The sequence below is a fragment of the Triturus cristatus genome, chromosome 2_1 (assembly GCF_964204655.1).
Source record: "Triturus cristatus chromosome 2_1, aTriCri1.1, whole genome shotgun sequence".
NCBI classification, from domain to species: Eukaryota; Metazoa; Chordata; class Amphibia; order Caudata; family Salamandridae; genus Triturus; species Triturus cristatus.
Genome location: NC_140581.1, coordinates 1124769169 through 1124792704, shown reverse-complemented (window position 1 = coordinate 1124792704; position 23536 = coordinate 1124769169). Strand labels below are relative to the sequence as shown.

The 23536-nt window shown below is 42.6% G+C and overlaps 1 protein-coding gene across 3 annotated transcripts in view; it reads left to right on the top strand.

Moving 5' to 3' along the window:
* The window catches only part of AFF1 (ALF transcription elongation factor 1), a 957397-nt gene that overhangs the window by 887114 nt on the left and 46747 nt on the right, over positions 1–23536 (top strand). For all 3 annotated transcript variants that reach the window (XM_085636540.1, XM_085636541.1, XM_085636542.1), the window contains 2 exons: positions 19344–19438; positions 19594–19657. In XM_085636540.1, coding sequence (XP_085492666.1) covers positions 19344–19438; positions 19594–19657 — 159 coding nt within the window. The remainder of the gene's footprint in view (positions 1–19343; positions 19439–19593; positions 19658–23536) is intronic.

Here is a 23536-nt window from a genome sequence, read left to right as displayed (position 1 = left end):
CAGACATTCCTTGGTTAAGCCCTGCCACAAGCGAACATGCCACTGTGACATAGAAGGGGCCAGTGGTATCTTCCATGCTGCTACTAATTCCATTTTGGCTGCACCCATTCACAGCCACATTATGGATCTGTCTCCTATTGTTTGATGTTTTAACGAGGGGTCCCAAGTCCCAGCAGGACAAATTCAGGTGTCTGGGGGCAAGGGGTAACCCAAGATAGCCTTCATGTGGGCCAGTATCTCATTCTAATAAGGTCTCATTGAAGGGCAATTCCACCATATATGATGGAAGTCCCCAAGAGCCCGCATCCTCTCCAGCAACGATCTGATGTATTTGGGAAGATCTTGTGAAGCTCTGCAGGGTAGAAATACCTATCTTAGAGAAGTTTATAATAGGCCACTCATAGTCCCAGTGGCCAGTAATGTTTAGTTACGTCTTTAAATAGTGTGTTCCACTGTTTTGCAACAAGTGAATTTCCCAAAACCAGGTCCCAGAAGTAGGCCCTATATCTTGGGGTATAAGTGACGGACATTGTGTTAAGAAGCAAATAGAGGAGCGAAATATTCCCTTTAGATGCTCCCCTGTGTCGCTCAAATTGCTCAACAGGAAGCAAATCCCTGGTGGCTGCTTGCCTATACACTGGCTGTGTCATCCAGTGGACCAGATGGGTGTTGTGAAATCTCTCTGTGCTGGCGAGATTAAAGTCCCTGCAGCAATTGTCAAATGAAAGTATATCCCAACCATGAATAAGATAGTAAGACACCCTCTCTCCCTACAAGTCGAAGGGACCCTGTGTGAGAGCTGATGGGAACGCATTATTAAAGTGAATAGGGGTATATGGGGAGGGGAAGGTTGTGAGACTGTTCTGCTGGGTTGTCACATCCCATGCTCTTAAAGTAGGTGTGGTAGGAGTACTTAAATATACAACCAGGGGTCTAGAGTCTCTAAGTTTCCAAATAATATCCCATATTGTTATACCACTTACCGGCCTGTCCATGTGGAGCCACTGTTTCTCCGACTCTCTCATAGACCATTACGAAATCACCCGGAGGTTTTCAGCTATAGAATATAACAAAAAGTATGGGAGTGCCTGCCATCCACCTCATGTTTAGGAAGCATTAGTAATTTGTGAGAAAGACAGGCCCTGCATTTTTGCTAGATAAATTTGATAATTGGATCGCAGAGAGGTAAAGAATTGTTTGTCCACTTTCACTGGAAGGCCCTGAAAGATACTGTACCTCTGGCAGGATCATCATCTTAATTGCGTTAATTCTACCCAACCATGTTAAGTGCAGTCGGGTCCATCTCTTCAAAACTTGTTGCAATTGGAGAAGGAGGGGTTGTTAATTAGCTTTGTAAAGCTCCTTAACCCGAGGTGTAAACTTTATGCCTAAATATGTGATTTTCTTATGAGTGAACTGAAAAGGCGTTTTGGAGTCCCAAATTCTCATATCACCCTCTGGGACCGTCAAATTAAGAAGAAAAGACTTAGTGAGATTCACCTTGAAGCCGGCCGACGGTTCAAACTTCTGAAGTTCCCCCGGCAGAGCTAAAAGAGATTTCTGTGGAGAGGTATGTGTCCGAAGTATGTCAAGGATATTTTATGATTGATCGACCCAAAGGGGATATCCTGTATATGAGGGGGAACCCTTATTATTGCTGCTATGGGTTTGATGCTTAAGGCAAAAAGCAGGGGACAGAGGGGACAACCCTGCTGTGTACCCATCTCTCAAGAGAACGAATCATAGGCTGTTCCATTAACCGTGACCCTCGAGTGGAGGTTAGCATAGTTAGCCTGAATCATCGCAAAAAAATAATCTACCATGTTCGAAGTGGCGAAGGGCAGAGAAAATAAACGTCCAATTCACTCTGTCAAATGTCATATCGACATCTAACACGAGTAGCACTTCAGGTATTTTTCTTCTTCTCCGCTTGTCTCCCCTCAATAAATCCTGAATGATCAGGATGTATCAAGTCTAACATTACGTCTTCTTACCTAGTAGCCAGAATTTTGGTGTACAGCTTTACATCTGAGTTTAGCAAAGCAATCGGCCAGTACGAGGTGCACAACCTAGGTCTTTCCCAGACCTAGAAAAAACTGTAATGAGTGCTTCTCCCATGGATGGAGTGATTGTGTGCATCTCACCAAAGGAGTTAGAGAGCAGTCAAATTGGGCCGTGTGCCCACCTGCATCTGGGAATTTGTGTTGCTTTAATGATCAATTGCTAGTTGCTCCTCTTCCATTCGTATCTGCTATTCTAGCAGTTCTCGTAGAGCCTCTAACATTCGAGGGAGCGTGGGCTTCTTCCAGTAGTCTAGTGGTAAGGACTGTACCTTTAGAGCATAAGGATTTATAAAGCCTCTTAAATATCTCTGCCTTGCAGCCCTCCATATGAATCCGCATCCCCTTGGCGTCCTGCATCGAGCTTAATTATTCTCTTTCCTGTTTTTCCCTTAGCTGCCTTGCTATGCGAGAGCCTACCTTATTCCCCTTTTCATAAACAGGTTGTTTAAGACGTAAGAGTGTAAATTCCCCTCTATTGGAATATATAGCTTTGAGTTTGCCCCTGAGTTTAGTCATTTTACGTTGCAGAAGGAGGCAGAGCAAATATTTATGGTCTCTTTCTGCCTGGAGCAACTTGACTTCAAGAGTTAATCGTTCTTTAGTTCTCTGCCTCGTAAGGGTGTGGAAATATGGATTTTTCTGGTCAGTTATGTCCCCTATCTTGGACCCCAACGGTTCTATGTGCATGTTACAAGTACATGTATGTTCCCTCCAGTTCCAGTTATGAAGACGCAAACACATGTGTGTCCACCGTCAACATGTCCTCTGTCAGATCCGCCATGAATAGGCCGGATATTCCATTCCTAAGTATGAAAAGCCACCGGCTTTATATGGTTTACCTATGCCATTTTACAGTCCAGGCAAGTAGGCCCTGATTCTGTCATCAAACTCTTCTTGCCTTCTGGCTCTGAAAACTCCAGTCTGAGCCTGCAACCGTGACCATGAACTTTGTCCCATTCTCTGCGCGGCTCACGAAGCCTGACATCAGCCTATTCTCTGCCAAGAACTGTATTTCACCTTCGAGTTATCTGCTTCACCCCTCAGCCGATGCATTCCTGTCTAGTAGTTTAAGTAAACATTCTTCCAGCTACCGAGCAAAAGGCCCGGCTTCTCTGTCTTTATGCAAGTAATTCATAGCCCTGTTACCATGGAATATTCCTACCCCCTCGCATTTAGTGTAGACACTTAGACGCTTGTACACGCACACACAGTCAGTATAGAATAGATTCTGTCCGAGAGTCCTTCTTTTGTGGATAACATAGTTCTTTAAACATAGGATGTTAGATATGATTTGGGATTAGGTTGACTTGACCCCCCAGACTTTTCGTCTCCACATGTAGAGCTAAATGTCAAGTCCCCTTCAACCCCTAGTTGCACGTCAATCACACGTCATGCTGCTGCGCGCGCATCTATGCCAAGTATTATCTTATAGATCCACCTATATATAACATCATAACCAATTATGTTCCTTTTTACTCCTTATTACACCCATTTTCGGTTACGCATATGAATCGTCATTTTCCTTATCAATTGTTACGCCTACTGCATTCGCTTCATTGTAATGTATGTACTATAAAAGTCATTTCTTGTCAATAAAGTATGTACTTCACTTCCTGAACCTCCGTGGTGATGGAACTTGGAGCAACCGATTATAATCGTTCATTGGAATAAAGCCCATTCCGAACCTCTAATATCACGGATTCTGCCTCTCATTTTTACTGAGCTGTTTTATTATGTTTCCGTATCAAATTAAGTCCCGGTAAAGGAATTTTATTTACCACATGAATGGCGCCCGAATAGGGACACTTTCTCATCTCACGCGCCGGCGGTGAGTTGCAGGCCCGGTCTCCTGCCACAGCTGGACGGACAATAACGCGTACCAGCAGGATTTCCTGTATCTCCCTCCGGTCAAGCGGGGGCGACTGAGGCTGCGATCAACACCCAGAAGAGGCGGTGAGAAGTGCGAAGTATCCCGACCAGAGCCTAGCTGAGAGAGCAAGATCCGAGGTATACAGAGGCCCACCAGTTCGAAGTCGAGTCCAGTTTCCGACGAGTCGAGTCGAGTCCAGTCCGGTCCAAGTTCAGTCTCCGAGGCCTTCCGTTTCCGAAGCTACCCGGTGAGTACCATTACTGGGGAGGCATTTCTGACGTGCACATAGGTTGTGCCGGTCAAGACGGGTTTGGGTACACAAATCCGGTCTGCACTGTTTTAGCAGTGTATATGTACTGTTTAGCAGTATATCAAGTATTCCGAAGTATCTAGTTATTGTCAAAGAATTATGCTTGGTGATTAGTTATGCAGACGATCATCATTGTTGGTTATTTTAAAGGTTAAAAAAATGTTTAATGTTTAATGTGTTAAACGTCCTGCATATTGTGGTATGAATGGTTGTTCATTATTGTGCTTTTGTACTAAGTGTGTTCAAGATTAAGTATCAGATCAGTTCTCAATATGCCGCTCTTTTCGAAATTAAGACAGATCACTACAAGAAAAGGGGTACTCGAAGAAGCCGTTCCTATTCCTCCTAGGGACACTCCAGGGTACTTCATGTATCATAAACATGGCTTAGACGCTATATTATTTCTTGATTTATGGGTAGACTACACCAAGGAATTACCAGAAAGTCAGAGGTGGCCCGCAGCGGGGACCTGGGATGCAGAGTGCATCATGAAAGTCGAGGAAGAGTTATGGAAAAGGAAAGTCAGACAGTCACAGAAAGATGCCGTTGAGTTATGGCGTAAAGAATCTCATAGACGTACAGAAAAAGCACGTAGACAGGAGGAGAAGAGTAAAGAGAATTCCAATAAAGTTCGAGAAAATCTATTAATTGAGGAAGGTATCCGAGTGAAATCAGAACAAGTAGACAGACAAAGGAATGCCCTTATGAATGGTATGTATCCCCTTCTGGCCGAAGGATTACCTAAAGCTACTCCAGAAACACCGAAAGACTTGCCGCCCCCATTATTTCCAATAAAGGTACATCCTAAGGGGCATCCTAGAACCGCAGAAGATGTTTTTCTTTCCTCATATTTAGATGACGCAGCTCCCGAGTATGCTAATTCCGCCCCACATAGACCGCCTATCAGGGAGGTTCAACGCCAAGACCCAGTACCCGTATCCCTACAGCAACCGATCGTGTCACAAGTTCCGGCAAACACATCTGTTTCTACATCTGTTCCTACAGCTGCTTCTATAGCTGTGTCCACACCTATAGTTGCTGTGTCACGTTCAACGAATCCTTTCACACCCGACACCCCAGATGGGGCTGCGGGAGGTGCTAGCAACATTTTTTCTACGTCACCCAGAATAAATAAACTTACTTTTCAAGAGTCAGCACATTCACGTACCCCCAAACTCATAAATGCCCGTACGCTTAAGGAACTTCTTGTAGATTGTAGATATGACCCTGTGCCCGGCAAAGAGGACGAAATGACCCTAGCATCATTACGTATCAGACGAGCCGCAGTGTATTTAGGGAAATTACCAGGAATGACTGCGCATCTAGATAAAATATACCATTTTGTCCAAACAGGGCGAGATCCAGAATGTATTAACAGAGCTATGGAATACCAGAAAGTGGAGATACAGGGGGAACTGTTACGTTTCCTCATAAATTGTGTGATCAGAAATGAAGACCGATCGGGGGTAGACCCGGAAGCAATGCAAATTCTTACCCGATGGAGCCAGAATATATCAGAAGGTAGACATGATAAACAAAATTGTATAATAGCCATGTGCCGAAAGATCCGTAAAGAAATAGAACGCCTACACGAAGAAAGATTAGCGGTAGACGAGTTCGAACAAAACGAGGAGGAAAGGTCAGGACTGCCCGCAGGACAGTCAGACACCATAGCCTATGTAGGTAAAGGAAGATCTTGTAATAGTAATAGATGTCCTATTGACCCGATACGTCCGATATGTCCAGATAATAACAGGAATTTCCAAATACCTATAATTAACATCAGGTCTAACGAGCATTCGTTCCAAGCCGCCGACAAACTACTCCGAGAACGAAGGGGTTATCTTTTCCTCGATTCTATGGATGAACAAGATTTAGCTAGGGCAGCTGTCCATTGGGTTGACAGTCCCGGAAAATATAGTGATGATACAGTAGCACGCGCATTCTTGAATCTCACCCCAGATGAACAGCGGTTAGCTGGGATTTATATGATTCAACAACTCATTATACTATATCAGAGTCAGCATTCGGACCCTGGTCCCTTACCCGATATATTGACTGAATTGCTTATGAATAGATGGAAAGGTTCAGGTACTAAATTAATTAAAGAAATTCTAGAATCAAGAAAGCAGTATATTCTTTTTGTATGTTCAGACCGTGTCTCATTGCCCATCAAGGAAAGAACCACGTATTACATGGATAGACAGAATCCTTTACGAGAAGTGCACCCAATAAAAGGCGAGGACAATGAGTTTAAGCGCGTATTTGTATATACGCCCATATCAAAAATAGAATTGTTAGAAATGAAGAAAGTGGTACCCAGTCATGACAAAGATCCAGCGGGTTTTCACCGAGAAATTAAAGACATGTTACTCATGGGAGAGTATACCTATCCCGACATTATGACAATATTAAAGGTATTGATGCCTGCTGGCATTTATGAGAAACTCAGGGAAAAAGAGTGGGAGGTAGGAGATCAAAAGATAGAATGGTCAGTATTAGAAGCAGAAGAAAAGGCCCGAACTGCAGGAGCAGGACTTGGGGATAAAACTAAAGCACTACCAGGTTTATTAGTACAGGTACTGCCACGTTTATTAACTACGAAAAAGGAAGATTGGGGTACAATTTCAGCCTGTAAACAGAAGCAAGATGAAGACACTAGTGATTACTATGCCCGATTTGAAAAATGTTTTGGTATAAATAGTGGCCTAAAAGCAAGTAGCGAATCATACCCACATCTGTTTGTAACAAAATTAGTAGAAAATGCTCTGCCCCAAGTAAAGAATAAAGTATTAAAATTCGAGAGTACCTGGCAAGGTAACACTCCATCACAAATGTTACAAATGTTACAGTACCATCACAATAGAATTAGAGCGGAACAAGAACATGAACACAGACGCATGAAAGACACAAAAATGAAAATGTTAGTTTCTCAGACAGTTCCAGCTGAAGGACATAAAAAGGGTATGACACATTCCGGTGACTCAGCCGGACCTGTAAAAGGGACATGCAATTATTGTAAAAAGCCAGGTCATTACGTACACGATTGTCCAGTTTTGAAACATAATATCACCATAGGTAAAACACAAGAAAGACCACGGCCACCTAGACAGGACCAGAATGAACAAGGAGCTCCGCAGCATGCACAGTCCATGCCAGCTTCACAACAGTCTATACAGTTTGTGCCAGCTGCACCCGCGCTGCCTGTTGCTGCCACACAAACCACGACACGACAACTGTACCAGACCGCACAGTACGACTATCCTGATTATCAACGATACGCATGAACCAGCCTAGAGAGGGAAGTTGACTTACCCCTTATCGAGATCCCTGTAGATCAAGAAGGACCTTATGTACATAGTGAATTATTAGGCCAAGACAGAAAATTTTTACTCGATACAGGGGCAAGTCGAACGACCATAAAACGTAGTGAAGTTCCAGGGGCACCCCTCTCAGGCTCACAGAATATTTCCCTTGGTTTTTCAGGAAAACCTATTGTTAATGAAGTGTCACAACCTCTCCCACTTACGATAGGACCTTTGACCCGAACTACCGATTTATTGCTTACTAAATCATGTCCAGAAAATCTGTTAGGAATAAAAACACTGAAAGCTCTAGGAGCTATAATATGTTGTTCTCCGGAAGGAGTAAGGTTGTTTTTACGTGATTTTAAAGGTCATTATGTGTCTAGAGACATGGATCCCCGACTGCAGACTTTACCTACACATCTATGGGCACAAGGCCCTACTGATGTTGGATGCATGAATATTACACCATATCGAGTCACATTAAAGGCAGGAGTGGTGCTACCACGAATGCGACAATACAAGTTACCACCAGATGCTGTAGTGGCTTTACTACAAATCATTGACGAGCTCATTGCCCAAGGAGTAGTTGTAGAAACAGACTCCAATGTATGTAATTCACCGATAATTCCGATTCTTAAACGAACAGATCCAAAGGCCCCGCCAGTATATCGATTGGTTATTGATCTGCGCGAATTAAACAAATGCATTGTGCCACAATTTCCTGTGGTCCCAGATATCTCGTCATTACTGACAGCTATTGATTCCGAAGCGACATTCTTTACTGTAATCGATCTCAAGAATGCCTTTTTCAGCGTCCCAATAGATCCGGAAAGCCAATATTTGTTCGGATTTAGTTTAAATGGACGTAGCTTTAAATTCTCACGCGCACCTCAAGGATTTACAGAAAGCCCCAGCATCTATAGCCAAGCACTGAAACGAGAACTTGACAGTATCCACATGCCAGTTAACACTGCCTTGCTTCAATATGTCGATGATCTGTTGATCACCGCGAGAAGTGAACCGGAATGTGAAAAAGCATCACTGACAGTTTTACAATTTCTAGCCGAAAAGGGGCACAAGGTGTCCCCTTCTAAGCTGCAATTCTGTGTCCAGCGAGTTATTTATCTTGGACACTCGCTGTCCAAGGAGGGAAGGCAGCTTACACCCGACCGCATTCAGTTAATAGCTAACATGCCAATACCCAAGACACAAAAGGAGGTGCGGGCTTTCATAGGCCTCACTTCATACTGTAGACAGTGGATCCCTCAATATGCATTTCTAGCAAAATCACTCATTCAGTTGACAACACAGGAGGCAGCCACATCGACTGTTCTCCCTTGGACCCAGGAACATACACAAGCTTTTGAAAGCCTAAAGAAAGCTTTATGTCAAGCACCTGTTTTAGCAACGCCATGTTACAGAAAACAGTTTACACTCTTTGTTACAGAACGCGAAGGTACTGCCTTGTCAGTACTCACACAGGAACAAGCAGGAGCACACAAACCATGTGCTTATTTTTCTAGTACATTAGATCCCGTAGCCCAGGCTTTGCCTGCGTGTCTAAAATCAGTGGCAGCGACAGCTTTAGCAATCAGACAAAGCGATGCCATAGTGTTAGGACATCCATTGACAGTTCAAGTACCACACGCAGTAGAGGTTCTTGTAAATAGAACGCAAACACAACACCTGACTATAGCGCGACTTACAGGGTACGAACTTACATTGTTTCAGCCACACATAGAAATCAGACGCTGTAACACATTGAATCCTGCCACACTTTTGCCAGTAACCGGAACAGACCCACTAGCCCATGACTGTATTGAAGTTATTACAATAACGACGAAACCCAGACAAGACTTAACCGATGTCCCATTGTCAGACCCAGACCTGACATTGTATGTAGATGGTTCATGTATGAGAACAAATACAGGAGAGTTGGTGGCTGCTTACGCAGTCACAACAGATACTGAAGTCATTGAAACTAATCGTATAAATACTTTGTCAGCTCAAGCCGCAGAGCTTATTGCTCTGACACAAGCCTGTATTCAAGCCACAAATAAAAAAGTCAACATATACACTGATTCACGTTATGCATTCGGAGTTGTACATGACTTCGGCGTGCTGTGGCGAGAGAGAGGTTATTTAACTTCCCACGGTGCCCACATTCAGCACGGACCCCTCATTCATGCCTTATTAGATGCAATACATCTACCTACTGCAATATCAATTATGAAATGTAAGGCTCATACGAAGGTTACTGATATCATTTCTCAAGGCAATGATCTAGCCGACAGAACAGCTAAACAGACTGCTCAAACCCAAACATCCGACATGACAAAGACAATAGTCCCGATGCCGACACATTGTATGACAGTTAAAGATCCTACCCTTGACGTAATTGACATCCAGACACATGCTACACCAGACGAAATAAAGAAATGGACTGAATTAGGAGGGATCCAAACGGACCAAGGATGGATGATGAAGGAAAAGTCTGTATGGTTCCTTCCTGATTCAATGGTCCAAGTTATAATTAACACTATACATAGTCCAGCACATCTAGGAGAAAAAGCTATGCTAGATAGCATTCAACACATTTGGTTCAATAAACATTTACGAGCAGCAGCCAAACAAAAGGTCCGTACCTGTATGATCTGTTGCCAGTTCAACCCAGGAAAAGGTGTTCCCGTAGAACAAGGTGGATTTCATCCTCCTAATCACCCTTTTGAAGTCCTCCAGATGGATTATATCCAGATGGAACGATGTCGAGGATTCAAATATGTTCTCGTAGTTGTCTGCGCTCTGTCCCGCTGGACGGAGGCATACCCAGTTTCAGATTACACTGCCCCGACTACTGCCAAACAGTTAGTTCGAGAATTCTTCCCAGGATACGGTTTACCACGTGTTGTTCACTCAGATAACGGCCAGCCGTTCTCATCCGAATTAATGAAACATGTTTCACTTTTGTTAGGTTATCAGTGGAAATTCCACTGTGTCCGACACCCTGAGGCAGCAGGTCTCGTAGAAAGACATAATCAGACCCTGAAAATTAGATTGTCCAAAATATGCAGGGAGAAAGGTGTCGACTGGGTAGTAGCACTACCAGTTGCACTCTTTTTCACAAGAATGGTAGCACACTCTCGAACAGGGCTATCCCCGTATGAGGAGATCTTCGGCAGACCACCAAATATGTGGGGGACGCCTATACCACGCAAAATAACTGATATTGACTGTAATATGCTGACAGATTACTTGGCTTCCTTGATGTCTGCACTACAATCTTGTCGTTCACAGGTAGCTGCAGCCTTTCCCGACAACACTGAGGTGAAACCCCATGACGTAATTCCGGGGGACCTCGTCCTTGTGAGGAATTTCGACCGAAAGACTCAGCTGGAGCCCAGGTGGAAGACACCCAAGTTGGTCCTGCTGACCACAAGGACAGCCGTGAAGATTGAAGGCAGGAAAGGATGGATTCATTCAAGTCATATCAAGAAATTTCATGGACTGAAATCAGATGTGAATACCACACCTTGTGTGTCTTCACCCATTGACTCAAAACTTCCTTTTGTGGAAAAAAGTGACTCCGAACTTTATAAACTAAAATTAAGGCCTAGACCGTCGGACGATTTGATTGTTTAAGTCCTCTCCTAGGTGAAGCGGTTGAATCTGTCTCCGACATGTATCGCCTAGACCTGAATCATGGACAGTCGCGAAAAATGATGAAACGACAGGCGTATTGTAAATCACTGCGTAGCCATTGCATAGTGACATTATTAATCTTGTTTTTCTTAAGTCTTTTAATAATTACTGCAAGTATATTGTTGCACATATATTACCCTATTGCCAGAAATGTTTACAATGTTACTGCTGAACATTCTTTTAGTGACCTACCGCCGCATGAATTGTCTTATAGACTTGCGCTGCGTAATAACACTTTCATTAGTATGTTACATCATTCCCATCAGACTAGTAATGCAACTAATTGTTGGGTGTGTGGCCGGCTCCCTCCCTATCAGAATTATGAAGGAGTCCTGCCTTTCTTTCCACATCCGTTTACACATAATGGCTCCTGTGGAGCATGGTTTAGTTTAATCAATTCCATAGACTCAGATACAGCCGTTTACCAAGACCAGTGGGTGTGGGGAAATCTGAACCTAGTTTTATTCAAAGTCTGTTACCCTGACAAGGAGGGTCGCCCCAAAGGAACAGGAACTGATCTAGAACATGAAGTATATGGATTAGGTAACTTCACTCCTAATCTCATGGTTCTAAATGTCGAATCCGAAGTTGAACTAGTTTTACCAACCATGTCAGTATTCCCAGCGAAAGGTGAATTGTATGTAAGAAAAGTTGGTTCCATACATATGGGCCATAGTAAATGCACCACTACAGTAGAATTCAGTGATCAAGGCAAATCTTCATTTAGAGCTTATCGCCACTCCTACTTTATATGTGGTCAGACTGCATATATGCGTCTACCTCTAGATTGGGATGGTACCTGCTACATTGCATTCCTTTTGCCACCTGTTTTCCTAGCTCCTCCTGATTATTATAGAAATATTCATTTAGTACACAACAGAGAGCGGAGAGATCTCCCAATTGTCGATTACACTGAAACAGCATGGGAAAAATACACAGATTTCAATAAAGGCATCTTTCCCTATATAGGTACTGTTACTAATAGTAAGCTGATACGTAGATTAACTAGAACCCTTGAAGCGGTAGTGAATGAAACTATTTCCGCCTTAGGCAATTTAACAGAAGAGCAGTCTGCTATGCGGATTGTTGTGCTTCAAAATCGTCTTGTCCTTGACGTCATCCTGGCTGATAGGGGCGGAGCTTGTAGGGTCATCGGATCAAGCTGCTGCGTATTCATACCAGAAAATTCGCCATCTGTATATAAAGCTATAACTCGCCTTCATAAGATTGTAAGCCAGATACACCAGAACCCAGGCACTTGGACTTGGTCCGGTTGGTTTTGGAGTGTGATATCAGCTTGGGGATGGAGAGTTCTATCCTTTCTAGGTATTGGCCTTCTCATACTATTCAGTTGCTGTCTATGCCTGCAATGTGGACCAGCGATTTGTGGTCTGTGTGCCACATCGTGCATTCCACATCAAGATTTTCATTCAAGATCCTATATGAACAGATCAATGGATTAATGAAGATTGATATCTCTTGACGGGCAAGTAGGGGACAAGGAGGGAATGTGGAAATATGGATTTTTCTGGTCAGTTATGTCCCCTATCTTGGACCCCAACGGTTCTATGTGCATGTTACAAGTACATGTATGTTCCCTCCAGTTCCAGTTATGAAGACGCAAACACATGTGTGTCCACCGTCAACATGTCCTCTGTCAGATCCGCCATGAATAGGCCGGATATTCCATTCCTAAGTATGAAAAGCCACCGGCTTTATATGGTTTACCTATGCCATTTTACAGTCCAGGCAAGTAGGCCCTGATTCTGTCATCAAACTCTTCTTGCCTTCTGGCTCTGAAAACTCCAGTCTGAGCCTGCAACCGTGACCATGAACTTTGTCCCATTCTCTGCGCGGCTCACGAAGCCTGACATCAGCCTATTCTCTGCCAAGAACTGTATTTCACCTTCGAGTTATCTGCTTCACCCCTCAGCCGATGCATTCCTGTCTAGTAGTTTAAGTAAACATTCTTCCAGCTACCGAGCAAAAGGCCCGGCTTCTCTGTCTTTATGCAAGTAATTCATAGCCCTGTTACCATGGAATATTCCTACCCCCTCGCATTTAGTGTAGACACTTAGACGCTTGTACACGCACACACAGTCAGTATAGAATAGATTCTGTCCGAGAGTCCTTCTTTTGTGGATAACATAGTTCTTTAAACATAGGATGTTAGATATGATTTGGGATTAGGTTGACTTGACCCCCCAGACTTTTCGTCTCCACATGTAGAGCTAAATGTCAAGTCCCCTTCAACCCCTAGTTGCACGTCAATCACACGTCATGCTGCTGCGCGCGCATCTATGCCAAGTATTATCTTATAGATCCACCTATATATAACATCATAACCAATTATGTTCCTTTTTACTCCTTATTACACCCATTTTCGGTTACGCATATGAATCGTCATTTTCCTTATCAATTGTTACGCCTACTGCATTCGCTTCATTGTAATGTATGTACTATAAAAGTCATTTCTTGTCAATAAAGTATGTACTTCACTTCCTGAACCTCCGTGGTGATGGAACTTGGAGCAACCGATTATAATCGTTCATTGGAATAAAGCCCATTCCGAACCTCTAATATCACGGATTCTGCCTCTCATTTTTACTGAGCTGTTTTATTATGTTTCCGTATCAAATTAAGTCCCGGTAAAGGAATTTTATTTACCACAAGGGTGTTCATCAAAGCTATGCACTTCCCTCATATTACTGCCTTAAAGGCATCCCAGTGTGTGACAGATATTGTTTCTTAGGGGTAATTGTAGTGAAAATATTCTCTAATCGTTGACCTAAGTTCTTCCCGGAGTGTATGATTTCAGGTCAAGGGGTTAAAAAAAACATCTATAAAAGGTGGTCTTAGGTCCTGGAAAATCCAGTGTAATTTCTAAAATAGCATGATCTGAAATGAAGATCGGATGGATTTTCGTGGCTCCCAATGGTAGGTTGTAGCGATTGGCTCACAAAAATATGATCTATTCCGGAGTAAGTTCTTTGGGTGTGGGAAAACAAAGTGTAATCTTTAATAGTGGGGTTGATTGTGCGCCAAGCATCTGCCAGGCTCAGTTGTGCAAGGTCATATTTCACCTGTTTGAAGAAGACTCCTGTATTCGCCCTTTGAGAATGGGTACTATCAAGCATTGGGTTCCATAAGGTAAAAGGCACCCATGAGGACAATATTGCCTTCTGCAAAGCCCCCCAGTGAATAAAGGAATGAAATCGAATTTGGGTCATAAATTGTAGCGATAGTAAACTTGTGTCTCTGAAGAGATCCTTTGACCATAAGCAATCTCCTCTCTTTATCTGACTTTTCCTCCCTGGTTTGAAATTTAAGAGAAGAGTGAAATAGTGAAGCCACTCCACTGTGTTTAGAGGGTGCCGAAGATTTATAGATCAAGGGATAAGCTTTATGTCTTAGTCTATGCTCCTCAGTGCGTTTTAAGTGGGTCTCTTATAAGGCTATCATACCTATCCAGTGATCCATCATGTACTTCCAAAAGTTGCCGCGTTTGTGCAGGGAGTTGAAGCCCTAGAGATTCCATGTATCTATAGTTACCGCCATCAGAAGAGATGAGTCAAGCAAGCCCAGGCTTTTGGATTAATGTCCTCATATACATCACCCTTGTATTCCCCGAACTCCACATATTCCCCCCATCTCCCTGTCAGTCCTCCCATAGACTCCCCTCCACTTATCTCAGCTCTGGGCATGCATTCCAAAAAAAACAATAGAAAAAACCCAGTAACTAACCAACTTAGGAGGCGCTGCTTCTTAAACCGCATATCTGCTGATTAAACTGGGTAGTGTGGTCCAGTTCCGCTTTCACACTGCATAACATCTTTAAAGAAGCATATGATCACAGGCTATGTAGCTGATAAAAGCAGGGGCCAGCTATTGGTCATTCCATGGATGTATTTTCCAGGTATCCCACCTTTTGCCCCCCAGAGACTCCCTAATCGCGGCAGTACCATGCTTATAGGTATCGACCAGACAGAGTGACTGCCCCACTCGAAGACCAGCATCTTGGCACTACTTGGCACATCGGTGAGGGGGCGGTAGGTAGCGAGTCAATAGTTTGGAAATTAATTTGCTCCCTAGCGAACCAGAATTTAATCCCACATGTCTACCAGGGGACTCTGGGATCAAAACAACCTCATTCATGTGTCTACACAGCCAGGGGGTTAGTACCTTAAACAGCACTTCATTTATTGGGGTCATTACTTCACTTCCTCAAGTGGGCCGGGTATAACCATGTCATTTATTCAGCTATCATGAGTCAAAGTTACGCAGACGTTGATTCTAGAGCTCCCCAGGCAGTATTCGTGGCGTGGGCCTCTTCACTTGTTAGCCGCTTGGCTTATCCCCTCTCGTCCTGATCTCAGAGCGGCAGATGTCTTTCCCAGTGGGAGCTTCAGGAGCACCTCATGGATGGCGCCATCTTGAAGTCAGACAGATATGGTTGTGGTATCTTTCAAGCTCTGCTAAGCAGATCCAGCAGAACTGACTTTCACTTCTAGGCTACCTCGACCGTGATAGTCCCTGACCGGACCCAGGCGCACTCTGGCACTTAACGCCGGTGTTGGTACTAGTGACACTTCTCCGCCAGTGCCATGACACCTCCGGTTCTGCGCCTTCTGTCCGTTGTTCTCCAGCTTTGCCAGTCGAGCGCACAAGTGGGGCCAGCTCCCAGATCGTCCTCGGTGTGTCCATTGGTAAGCCCCTCAGATTGCAGCTACTCCGGAGTCTTTGGCATGCCTGAAAGCAGTGATTTTGTTCAGTGAAGAACGGAGCCAAGACTGATTACATCCGCTTGACCATGGCGGTTAGCCATGCCCCCGGTAATTCAGTTTTATTGAGGCTTTTTAAAACCATGCTGCTATCAAAAGGTACACAGACTCACAGGATTAATGATAAAAGTAGTTATGGAAACAAATTGATTAAAAACAAAGTATAGTTCCTGGTCCTCAGCAGAGAAGATAAAATGTAGGCTAATCACAGGACTGGAAAACATTCTTGCAATTATGTGGTTATTAAGTGGTTAAAACAGATCAATTGAGTAGAGTACTTCATCCCCAGTCTTGTACCTCCATGTAAAAAATGGCATGAATATTTGTCGCAGGTCTTGAAAGGAGGTCTGGAGTTTGTATGATGGCTACTTAGTTTCAGTACAGTGCTCTTTACAGTTCTCAAGTATTTGACCACACACTCCATTAATAAAGCATCTCTGCCTCTAAAAGCAGCCTGGATCGTACTTTAACATGTCTGAAGTATTAACCGTCCAAGCGATGGAGCTAGATATTGGTGCCAGTTGGACAAAAACACTGGACAACGCCAGCGAACAAGGGCAATTCATTATCTTACATAATCATAAAAGTGACATCTCATGCTAAAGTATTGACTTTCCAATTTTGCCTCGTCTCCCCCACATCAGCCCAGATCTTAAACATGTGATTTTCAATTTAACATTCCACAATATAGAATGTAAGAAGTATGGCTGTAAAAGCCGAATTGGTAGGTATATGATACTAACCTCTAGGGATTCCTTGTCCCTTTATGTAAAGATCTTTGTTAAATGTCATTTCCGTAACCCTCTTTTTAAATTTGTTTTAAAGCCTGAAGGTAGCTCAATTCTGGCTGGTCAGTTGCCTTGTGTATTCCACTCTGCCAAGGGTTGTCTAGTGTGCAAGATGTTAAATTTATCTTAATCCAAATTTTGCCTCAGCCATTCCTTGTCATCGGTACTTAGTCAGTTCCAAAAGCAGAGGAGATTACTATACAGTTTTACCAACTTTTTTTTAAGTCAAGCCTCCGATCTGAGCATAGAATGAGCTAAGTGGAAGAGCAAATAACTTTATGAACAGTATGCATTGCTCTATGTCTAGCCAGGTGTCAAATTTATCTGTAAAAGCCTCTAGATCGTAAATCAGTGTTGGAATGTACTTAGCTCGGATATCCTCCAAGAGTGGTTTAAGAGAGGGACCAGGAATGTTTCTACAGCTTTACATTGGCATAACAGAGGGAGATGGTGCTTGTTATTAATGTTTTTTAGATGTGTTTTACGTTATCCTACCTCACAAAGATCCACCCACTAAGATCTATAGGGCCTGGCCAGTTTGATTTCATAATTAAATGTAAACTAGCTTCTCATGTATATTGGCACATCACTTAAAAACTACCACAATTTTGAAAGATTGATGCAGAGTTGATTCTCCTTCCACATCTTTGCTCTCATTGTCTATTTGATGTCACTCAGAACTCCTCATTGTTATTCATTGTTACCCATCTATAATTCTCTCTGAAAGCCACAACTATGAACTTCAGATTTTAAAACTTGTTATTCACATATATGGTGTAGCAACTGTAGGTGGCAAACGTTGTTTCCCATTGTTGATACATCAGAAAAGAATTCCAGGCCACTCAGACATGTCTGTCTCAGAGCTTATCAGCTCAGTTCTAACTCTTCTGTGATGTAGGGAAGGGGAATGGGGAAGATATAACATAAAGTGGTGGTTTGGGTGGCTGGGGGCCAATTCTTTTTTTTGATTTTACATTTGGTACAGGGAAGACACGCCATGTTGCAAATAGTTTCTCATTACTCCTCTGCAGATGATTTTGGGAGCTATGCAGAGTTTAAAATTACAATTGGGTAAATTGTTCTAACGAGGATGTTTTTCACCTCAGTAAAAATGCTGCTGTTACTCCCGGGCATCCATCTATATATTCTACTTGTTTTCTGGTGCTATCAAAGTTACTATGTTGCAAATAATTTCCCACTTTGTAACATGTTTTTAAAAACATGCTGTACATGGTGGCATACTTTTAAGCAATGGTTAGAAAGATATTGGGAAATGGGGCTTATGTAGCTGAACTTGAAATATGACTGGTTGTCAGCCTTTCAGAATTGTGTGTCGGGGTTAAGCAAGTGGACAGTTTGTGATGTGCAAGTGAAAACTAGTAGATTAATCAAGATGCAATTCTATGATCTGATCAATCTTATGCTGGTTTTAAAGAGCAGGAAGCTGAAAAGAGGAAAGATAAAATTATAACTGATGGGCATTTAGGCTTGTTGTCAGGCCCACTGAAGAGATACAGATTTTGCAAATTTAGTACCTTAGTCGTCCCTTAACAAATCATCCCCTATATTTGGTTTTTGTTATTTTTTTCAGCTCATGATATTTTAATGTATGAGTTGGTCGATTGTAAGAAACATTGTTTTGCAGTCGCTTTACTAAATTGAAGTCCATCTGATTCTGGGTATCGCTGCTCGCATTACTTGTGGAAGAGGTATGGATGAACTTCCACACCTTCATATCTGCTTTTCACAGCTGGTTGGTTGTAGAGGATTCCCTTGAGAGGAAGCTACTTGTTTGTGGTGTGTTGACAAACTAGATGGAGGCAAACCACAACACATTCTATATTTGTAACCCGTGTGTTGGGTAAAACAATTTCTAACATTCAATAGTGAGGTGCCTAGCTGTTGTTGAAGACAATGAAGACCAGTACCTTTGCTATATGCTAATTCCACGATGGCTGTGTAAACGTTAATATTTGTGTTTTTACACAACTTCTTTCTAGTCAAAAGATTGTTCACAATGCATTTAATGTCTGTGGTGAATTCTTAATTTATAGAAGCGTAAACTCAATTCCATATGAATTAGAGGTTCTTAATCTGTACTCAGACTAAAAAAGCAGATCTTTAAACCGAGGAGAACAAGCGAAATGTAAATGAATCAATACCTCTCTGAAAGTACAAATATAGAAATATAGCCAGATAATATCAAATGTAAGACCAAATAAGCATTTCATAAAATAAGCTTAATAGTTGTTCATACATTTGCTCTACATTTTGCTTCTGAGAATTATTTTCTTATTTTGTTAACATCCCATGAACACTGCTACAAAATGTCTGCCATATTTTCTGCTTAACATGAACTGTTGTTGAAAAGAATAACATGCTATCACTATTTGGTATCATTTATTAGTTTATTTATTACAAAATATATTTTTTATTGTAAATGCACCGAATTGTAATACCTGGGTCAGTTTAATTTTGTTACAGAAGTTTTTTTGACTGAACTCCTTTTGATACTGATTTTCAGGGATCTGTAGAGCATAACACAAATCCTTTCCCAGTGCCTTCTTTGCCAAATGGTAACTCCAAGCCAATGAGACCTCAGCTTAAGTTTGATGAAAAGTAAGGGTTCTTTTTTCTTTTTCTTTTTAAAGAATATTGTTAATGCATGTGTAGTTGCAACCGTTCTTTTGTATAACTGGACAACTAGAGGTGTAGTTGAAGCCGTAGCGTCTGATGCATCTCTTTCTCCTCCTATAATTTTTCTCCTTCTTTAGATCATATCCAACAGAGCATTATCATATGGAGGCCAAAAAGTTGAAGCACAAAGCAGATGTTATGGTAAGCTGATCAACTGATACAGCAAAGTTTGATAGTGTGTTTTAGTTGCTTTACCTGTCCATTTGCAGCAAAAAACGCGAAGGTTAGTCTAGTTGACTGATTAACATATGTCATGGTTTGTCAAGTAGATACCTCACCCCTTTCTGCAGTGCTTCTTTGCAATTTGTGTTTATGCTGTTATCACATTTGATCGTGAGACTGTACATTACAAGATATCGGAATGTAGGCTAAGAACTGTTTTTGATAGGCTTTTATTTTTGTTATGTTCATATGGACGTATAATTTGATACATACTTATGATGCTACTTCAGTGCATATGGTATTCTAACCCACAAGACACGCGTACAAAGATTGTATGCTCTGTAACATGTAAGAATTGGCTCAGATTGGTCTTTAATTTGTTCTGCTCTCAAAACAATTGTAATGGGTTGTAAATCATGCAAAAACATAGTCTTGTGCTTCACAAGAGCATATACCACACCTTTGAATAGTATACATTAATAGCAAAGTGGTTCATGCTACAAATGTATCCACTGAAGCAGAATAGGTTTGTTTCTTAAGCAGCTTGTGACTTTTGGACATCTTACTTCACAGGATGTGTATTAGTAATTGCCTCGGATGAACTCCACACATTGTTGGATACAGGTGGTATTGAAGTCCAAGTCCTTTAGGACTTGTTTGTGGCCTTCGACACAGTCCACTGGGACTCCATTTTATTGTTCTCGGTTGACACCATTTCAGATTTGAAGCTAAGCTAGAACTCATCCTTGATTTGTTATTTAAAATAATTGGTATGTCAGGCCTCTAGCAAATTCAGGAGGAACAGTTAAAGCACTTACTTACAAGACCAAGCTTGCTTCATTCACTTTATTGTTTGCTTTAAACACTATAGAAGATAAGAGAACCTCCTAGGATTCAGACTGAGTGCCGCATTGCCCTAAACTTTAGATTCATCTTGTGGAATGGATCCATGTTGCACAGATGCCATAAAACCATAATGGATAGCTACATCTGGATTGAGTGATGCACACTTTGTAGGTAATTATTGAATACTTCCTGACCTGGCTCTCTAAATAGCCATGAGGCAATTGTGAATGATTTGAATTTACCGTTAGGCAATTAAATTAAATGACTGATTGGGGATTCCTCTTTATTGGAGACTGGTTTAAATGAAGAGGAATATGGCTGCAAGTGCAAGCCCAGAGTCTTGATTACTGAATGTTTGTGTAGGATTGTGTTCCTGGAACGGAGGAAGAGGTGGATGTGCTAAAGAAAATACAATTTTGCTGGATTTACATGCTGTGCATTTTTCCACTACCTAGTGGTTAGGACTGAAATTGTCCCTTTTTTTTGGGGGGGGGGGGGGGGGGGGGGGGGTCATCATCACCCATTTGGTGATGTCCTTCCCTGATGATGTCATATGTACTCCCAGGAAGCACCATTGTGTGGTTCCCATGTTCAAATTATTTTTTCTGCCATTGGGTCTGGATTCAATTGGGTAGCTCCTGGACAGATTGGAGAAGAGAAAGTGTTCTTTTTAGAAAAATCAAAGAACTACTGAAGAAACCAAAGAAACCGCCTCTGACACAGAAGAACAAGGTCACCTGTTTTATACCATAGATATTTGGGTTTTCAACCCTAATGGACCATGAGATCTCACGACTGCATAGCCGAAGAATGCTAGTAGGGCATGGGACATGGCATTGAGGTTCAGCTGTAAGTGTCACCACAAGTTTGCACAAAATGACAGCCATCCTCCGACCCTGACCTAAGTGACTAACCTCTCCGACATGCTATGGGTGCGCATGGAGGCATGGACTTGATATGTGCTACTTTGATGCCACAAAGATGGGTGCACATTGCAACCTTCTATTCAATATTCAGTGTAAAATTGCCTTGTCAATTGTACAATGTGAGATTGTTACTAATGTCTGATGTCAGCAAATCTATTTGTTAATCAAAAAAACTTTTTCACAAAAACAAATGACAGCCACCAAGCATGCAATTTGTGTCTGCAAAAGGCTAACGCAATGCCTGTGCAGAGTTCAAACCTAAAACCCTTGAAACAAGAGAAAATCGGATCTGGGAGAGTGCTCCATGGCACAGGCCTAGAAACAGACTCTTTGGGCAGAGGATACATATAATGAGGATGATGCAGTAATGGCTCAGCTGCAAGATTCTGACGCTAAGACAGTTAGGGTCAAGAGGGGAAAGGCACAGCAGGAGCAGTCGTTGAAAGACGCCCAAAATCTGGAGACCGAAGGTACAGGGGAAATCGGGCATGAAGCTGAAGGGGTCAGACTCCAAAATCACTTCGAGCTCGAAGGCAGCTGAACCAAAACAAAGGCCCAAAGAACCCCTCTGATCCAAACAAAAGAATATTGCAGGATGCCAACCCTCAGCCTTAGCCCTGAAGGAGGACTTGGAGCAAGGGGGGAAGACGTTTTCCTGTGAGGGGGGTGCTTAGGCACTGAAAAAGAGACAACGATGGTCAACAACACCGAGAAAAAATTGCTTGATGTCGAAATGAAGAAGAATAACTTTGAGACTAGAATGGAGGCCTTAATCAGAAGGAAGGAGGAGGCTTCTTCATCGACTGGGAATAATGGTTTTCCACAGTACCAGAAAGGGAAAAGATCTTTCTAGGAGCTAGTCTAGACCTGAGATAGGAGAAAGTCTTCCCCATAGAGAAAAGGGTCCAAGCAACAGGGCAAGATTTTTGCCTGTCCCAGAAGGGGCAAGCTCTGACTGTGAGTACAGTGGGGAAGGTAATGGGCATGAGGGCGTCATGCATACCCCTCGTACCAAATGCCAGGCTCCACATGAGACTTGGCCAGCAATGGCTGCAGAGACACTTGGAATGCTGTACATGTACCTGTTTGCAACGGGACAAAATGCTAAATGTCAAGACTTCACTCCCAGGTACCAAATTCGCTGGAGAATGCCTCACAATAGAATGGTCTGAGAGATTTGCAAGCACCTTTTCATTAAGTCTTCTGAGCCACCTGGTGGCAGAGAGGTATAAACAGGCTACCATAATACCCATCCTGTTTGTGCCAATATGGGCCTGACAAGCATTGTTCTCCGACCTAATGCAGGGAAAATGATGCTGCTATCAACATGACAGGACATTCTAACCATGCAACAAGGCAAAGTGTTCCACCAGTAACACAAAACACTCAGGTTGGCAGCATGGCCCCTGAAGACATAGAGTTTGGATACATCATGCTGCCCAAAAGAACCATGGAAGTTCTCAAAGAAGCAAGAAGGCTAATGGCACGGAAATATTACTCCTAAAAATGGCATAGACTGAGAAAGTGGTGCAGAGACCACGAGACACAGACTAAGACAGAGGACGCCATAGTCCTGAAATATGTCACACACTTACTGGATAGGGGGCTCTGCTACTCAATGCTGAAGGTACTCCTAGCAGTCTTTGTAACATACACACAATCTGTCATAAGTAGGAGTTTCTTCCGAATGCCAGTAGCCAAAATGTTCCTGGAATGGGCTAAAAGCCTAACATCAACAAGAGCAGCACCAAAACACAAATGAAACCTTAACCTGGCCCTAGCATGACTGATAAAGTAACCCTTTAAGCCCATGCGTAGTGCAGGGCTCCAATTTCTCACCTTAAAAATGGCCTTTCTATGATCTTTAACATCGCTGCACAGGGTTAGCAAACTGCAGGCACTAAGAGTGCAGGAACCGTACATCCAAGTACACAAGGATAGAGAAGTAATGAGAACTAATCCCCAAATCCTACTAACGTTGATATCACACTTCTATGTAAACCAGGCAGTAGACCTCCTGGGGTTCATTCAACCGCCTAAGTGGCAAGCAGAGCGCACACTGCACACGCTGACTGTCCCTTCCGGA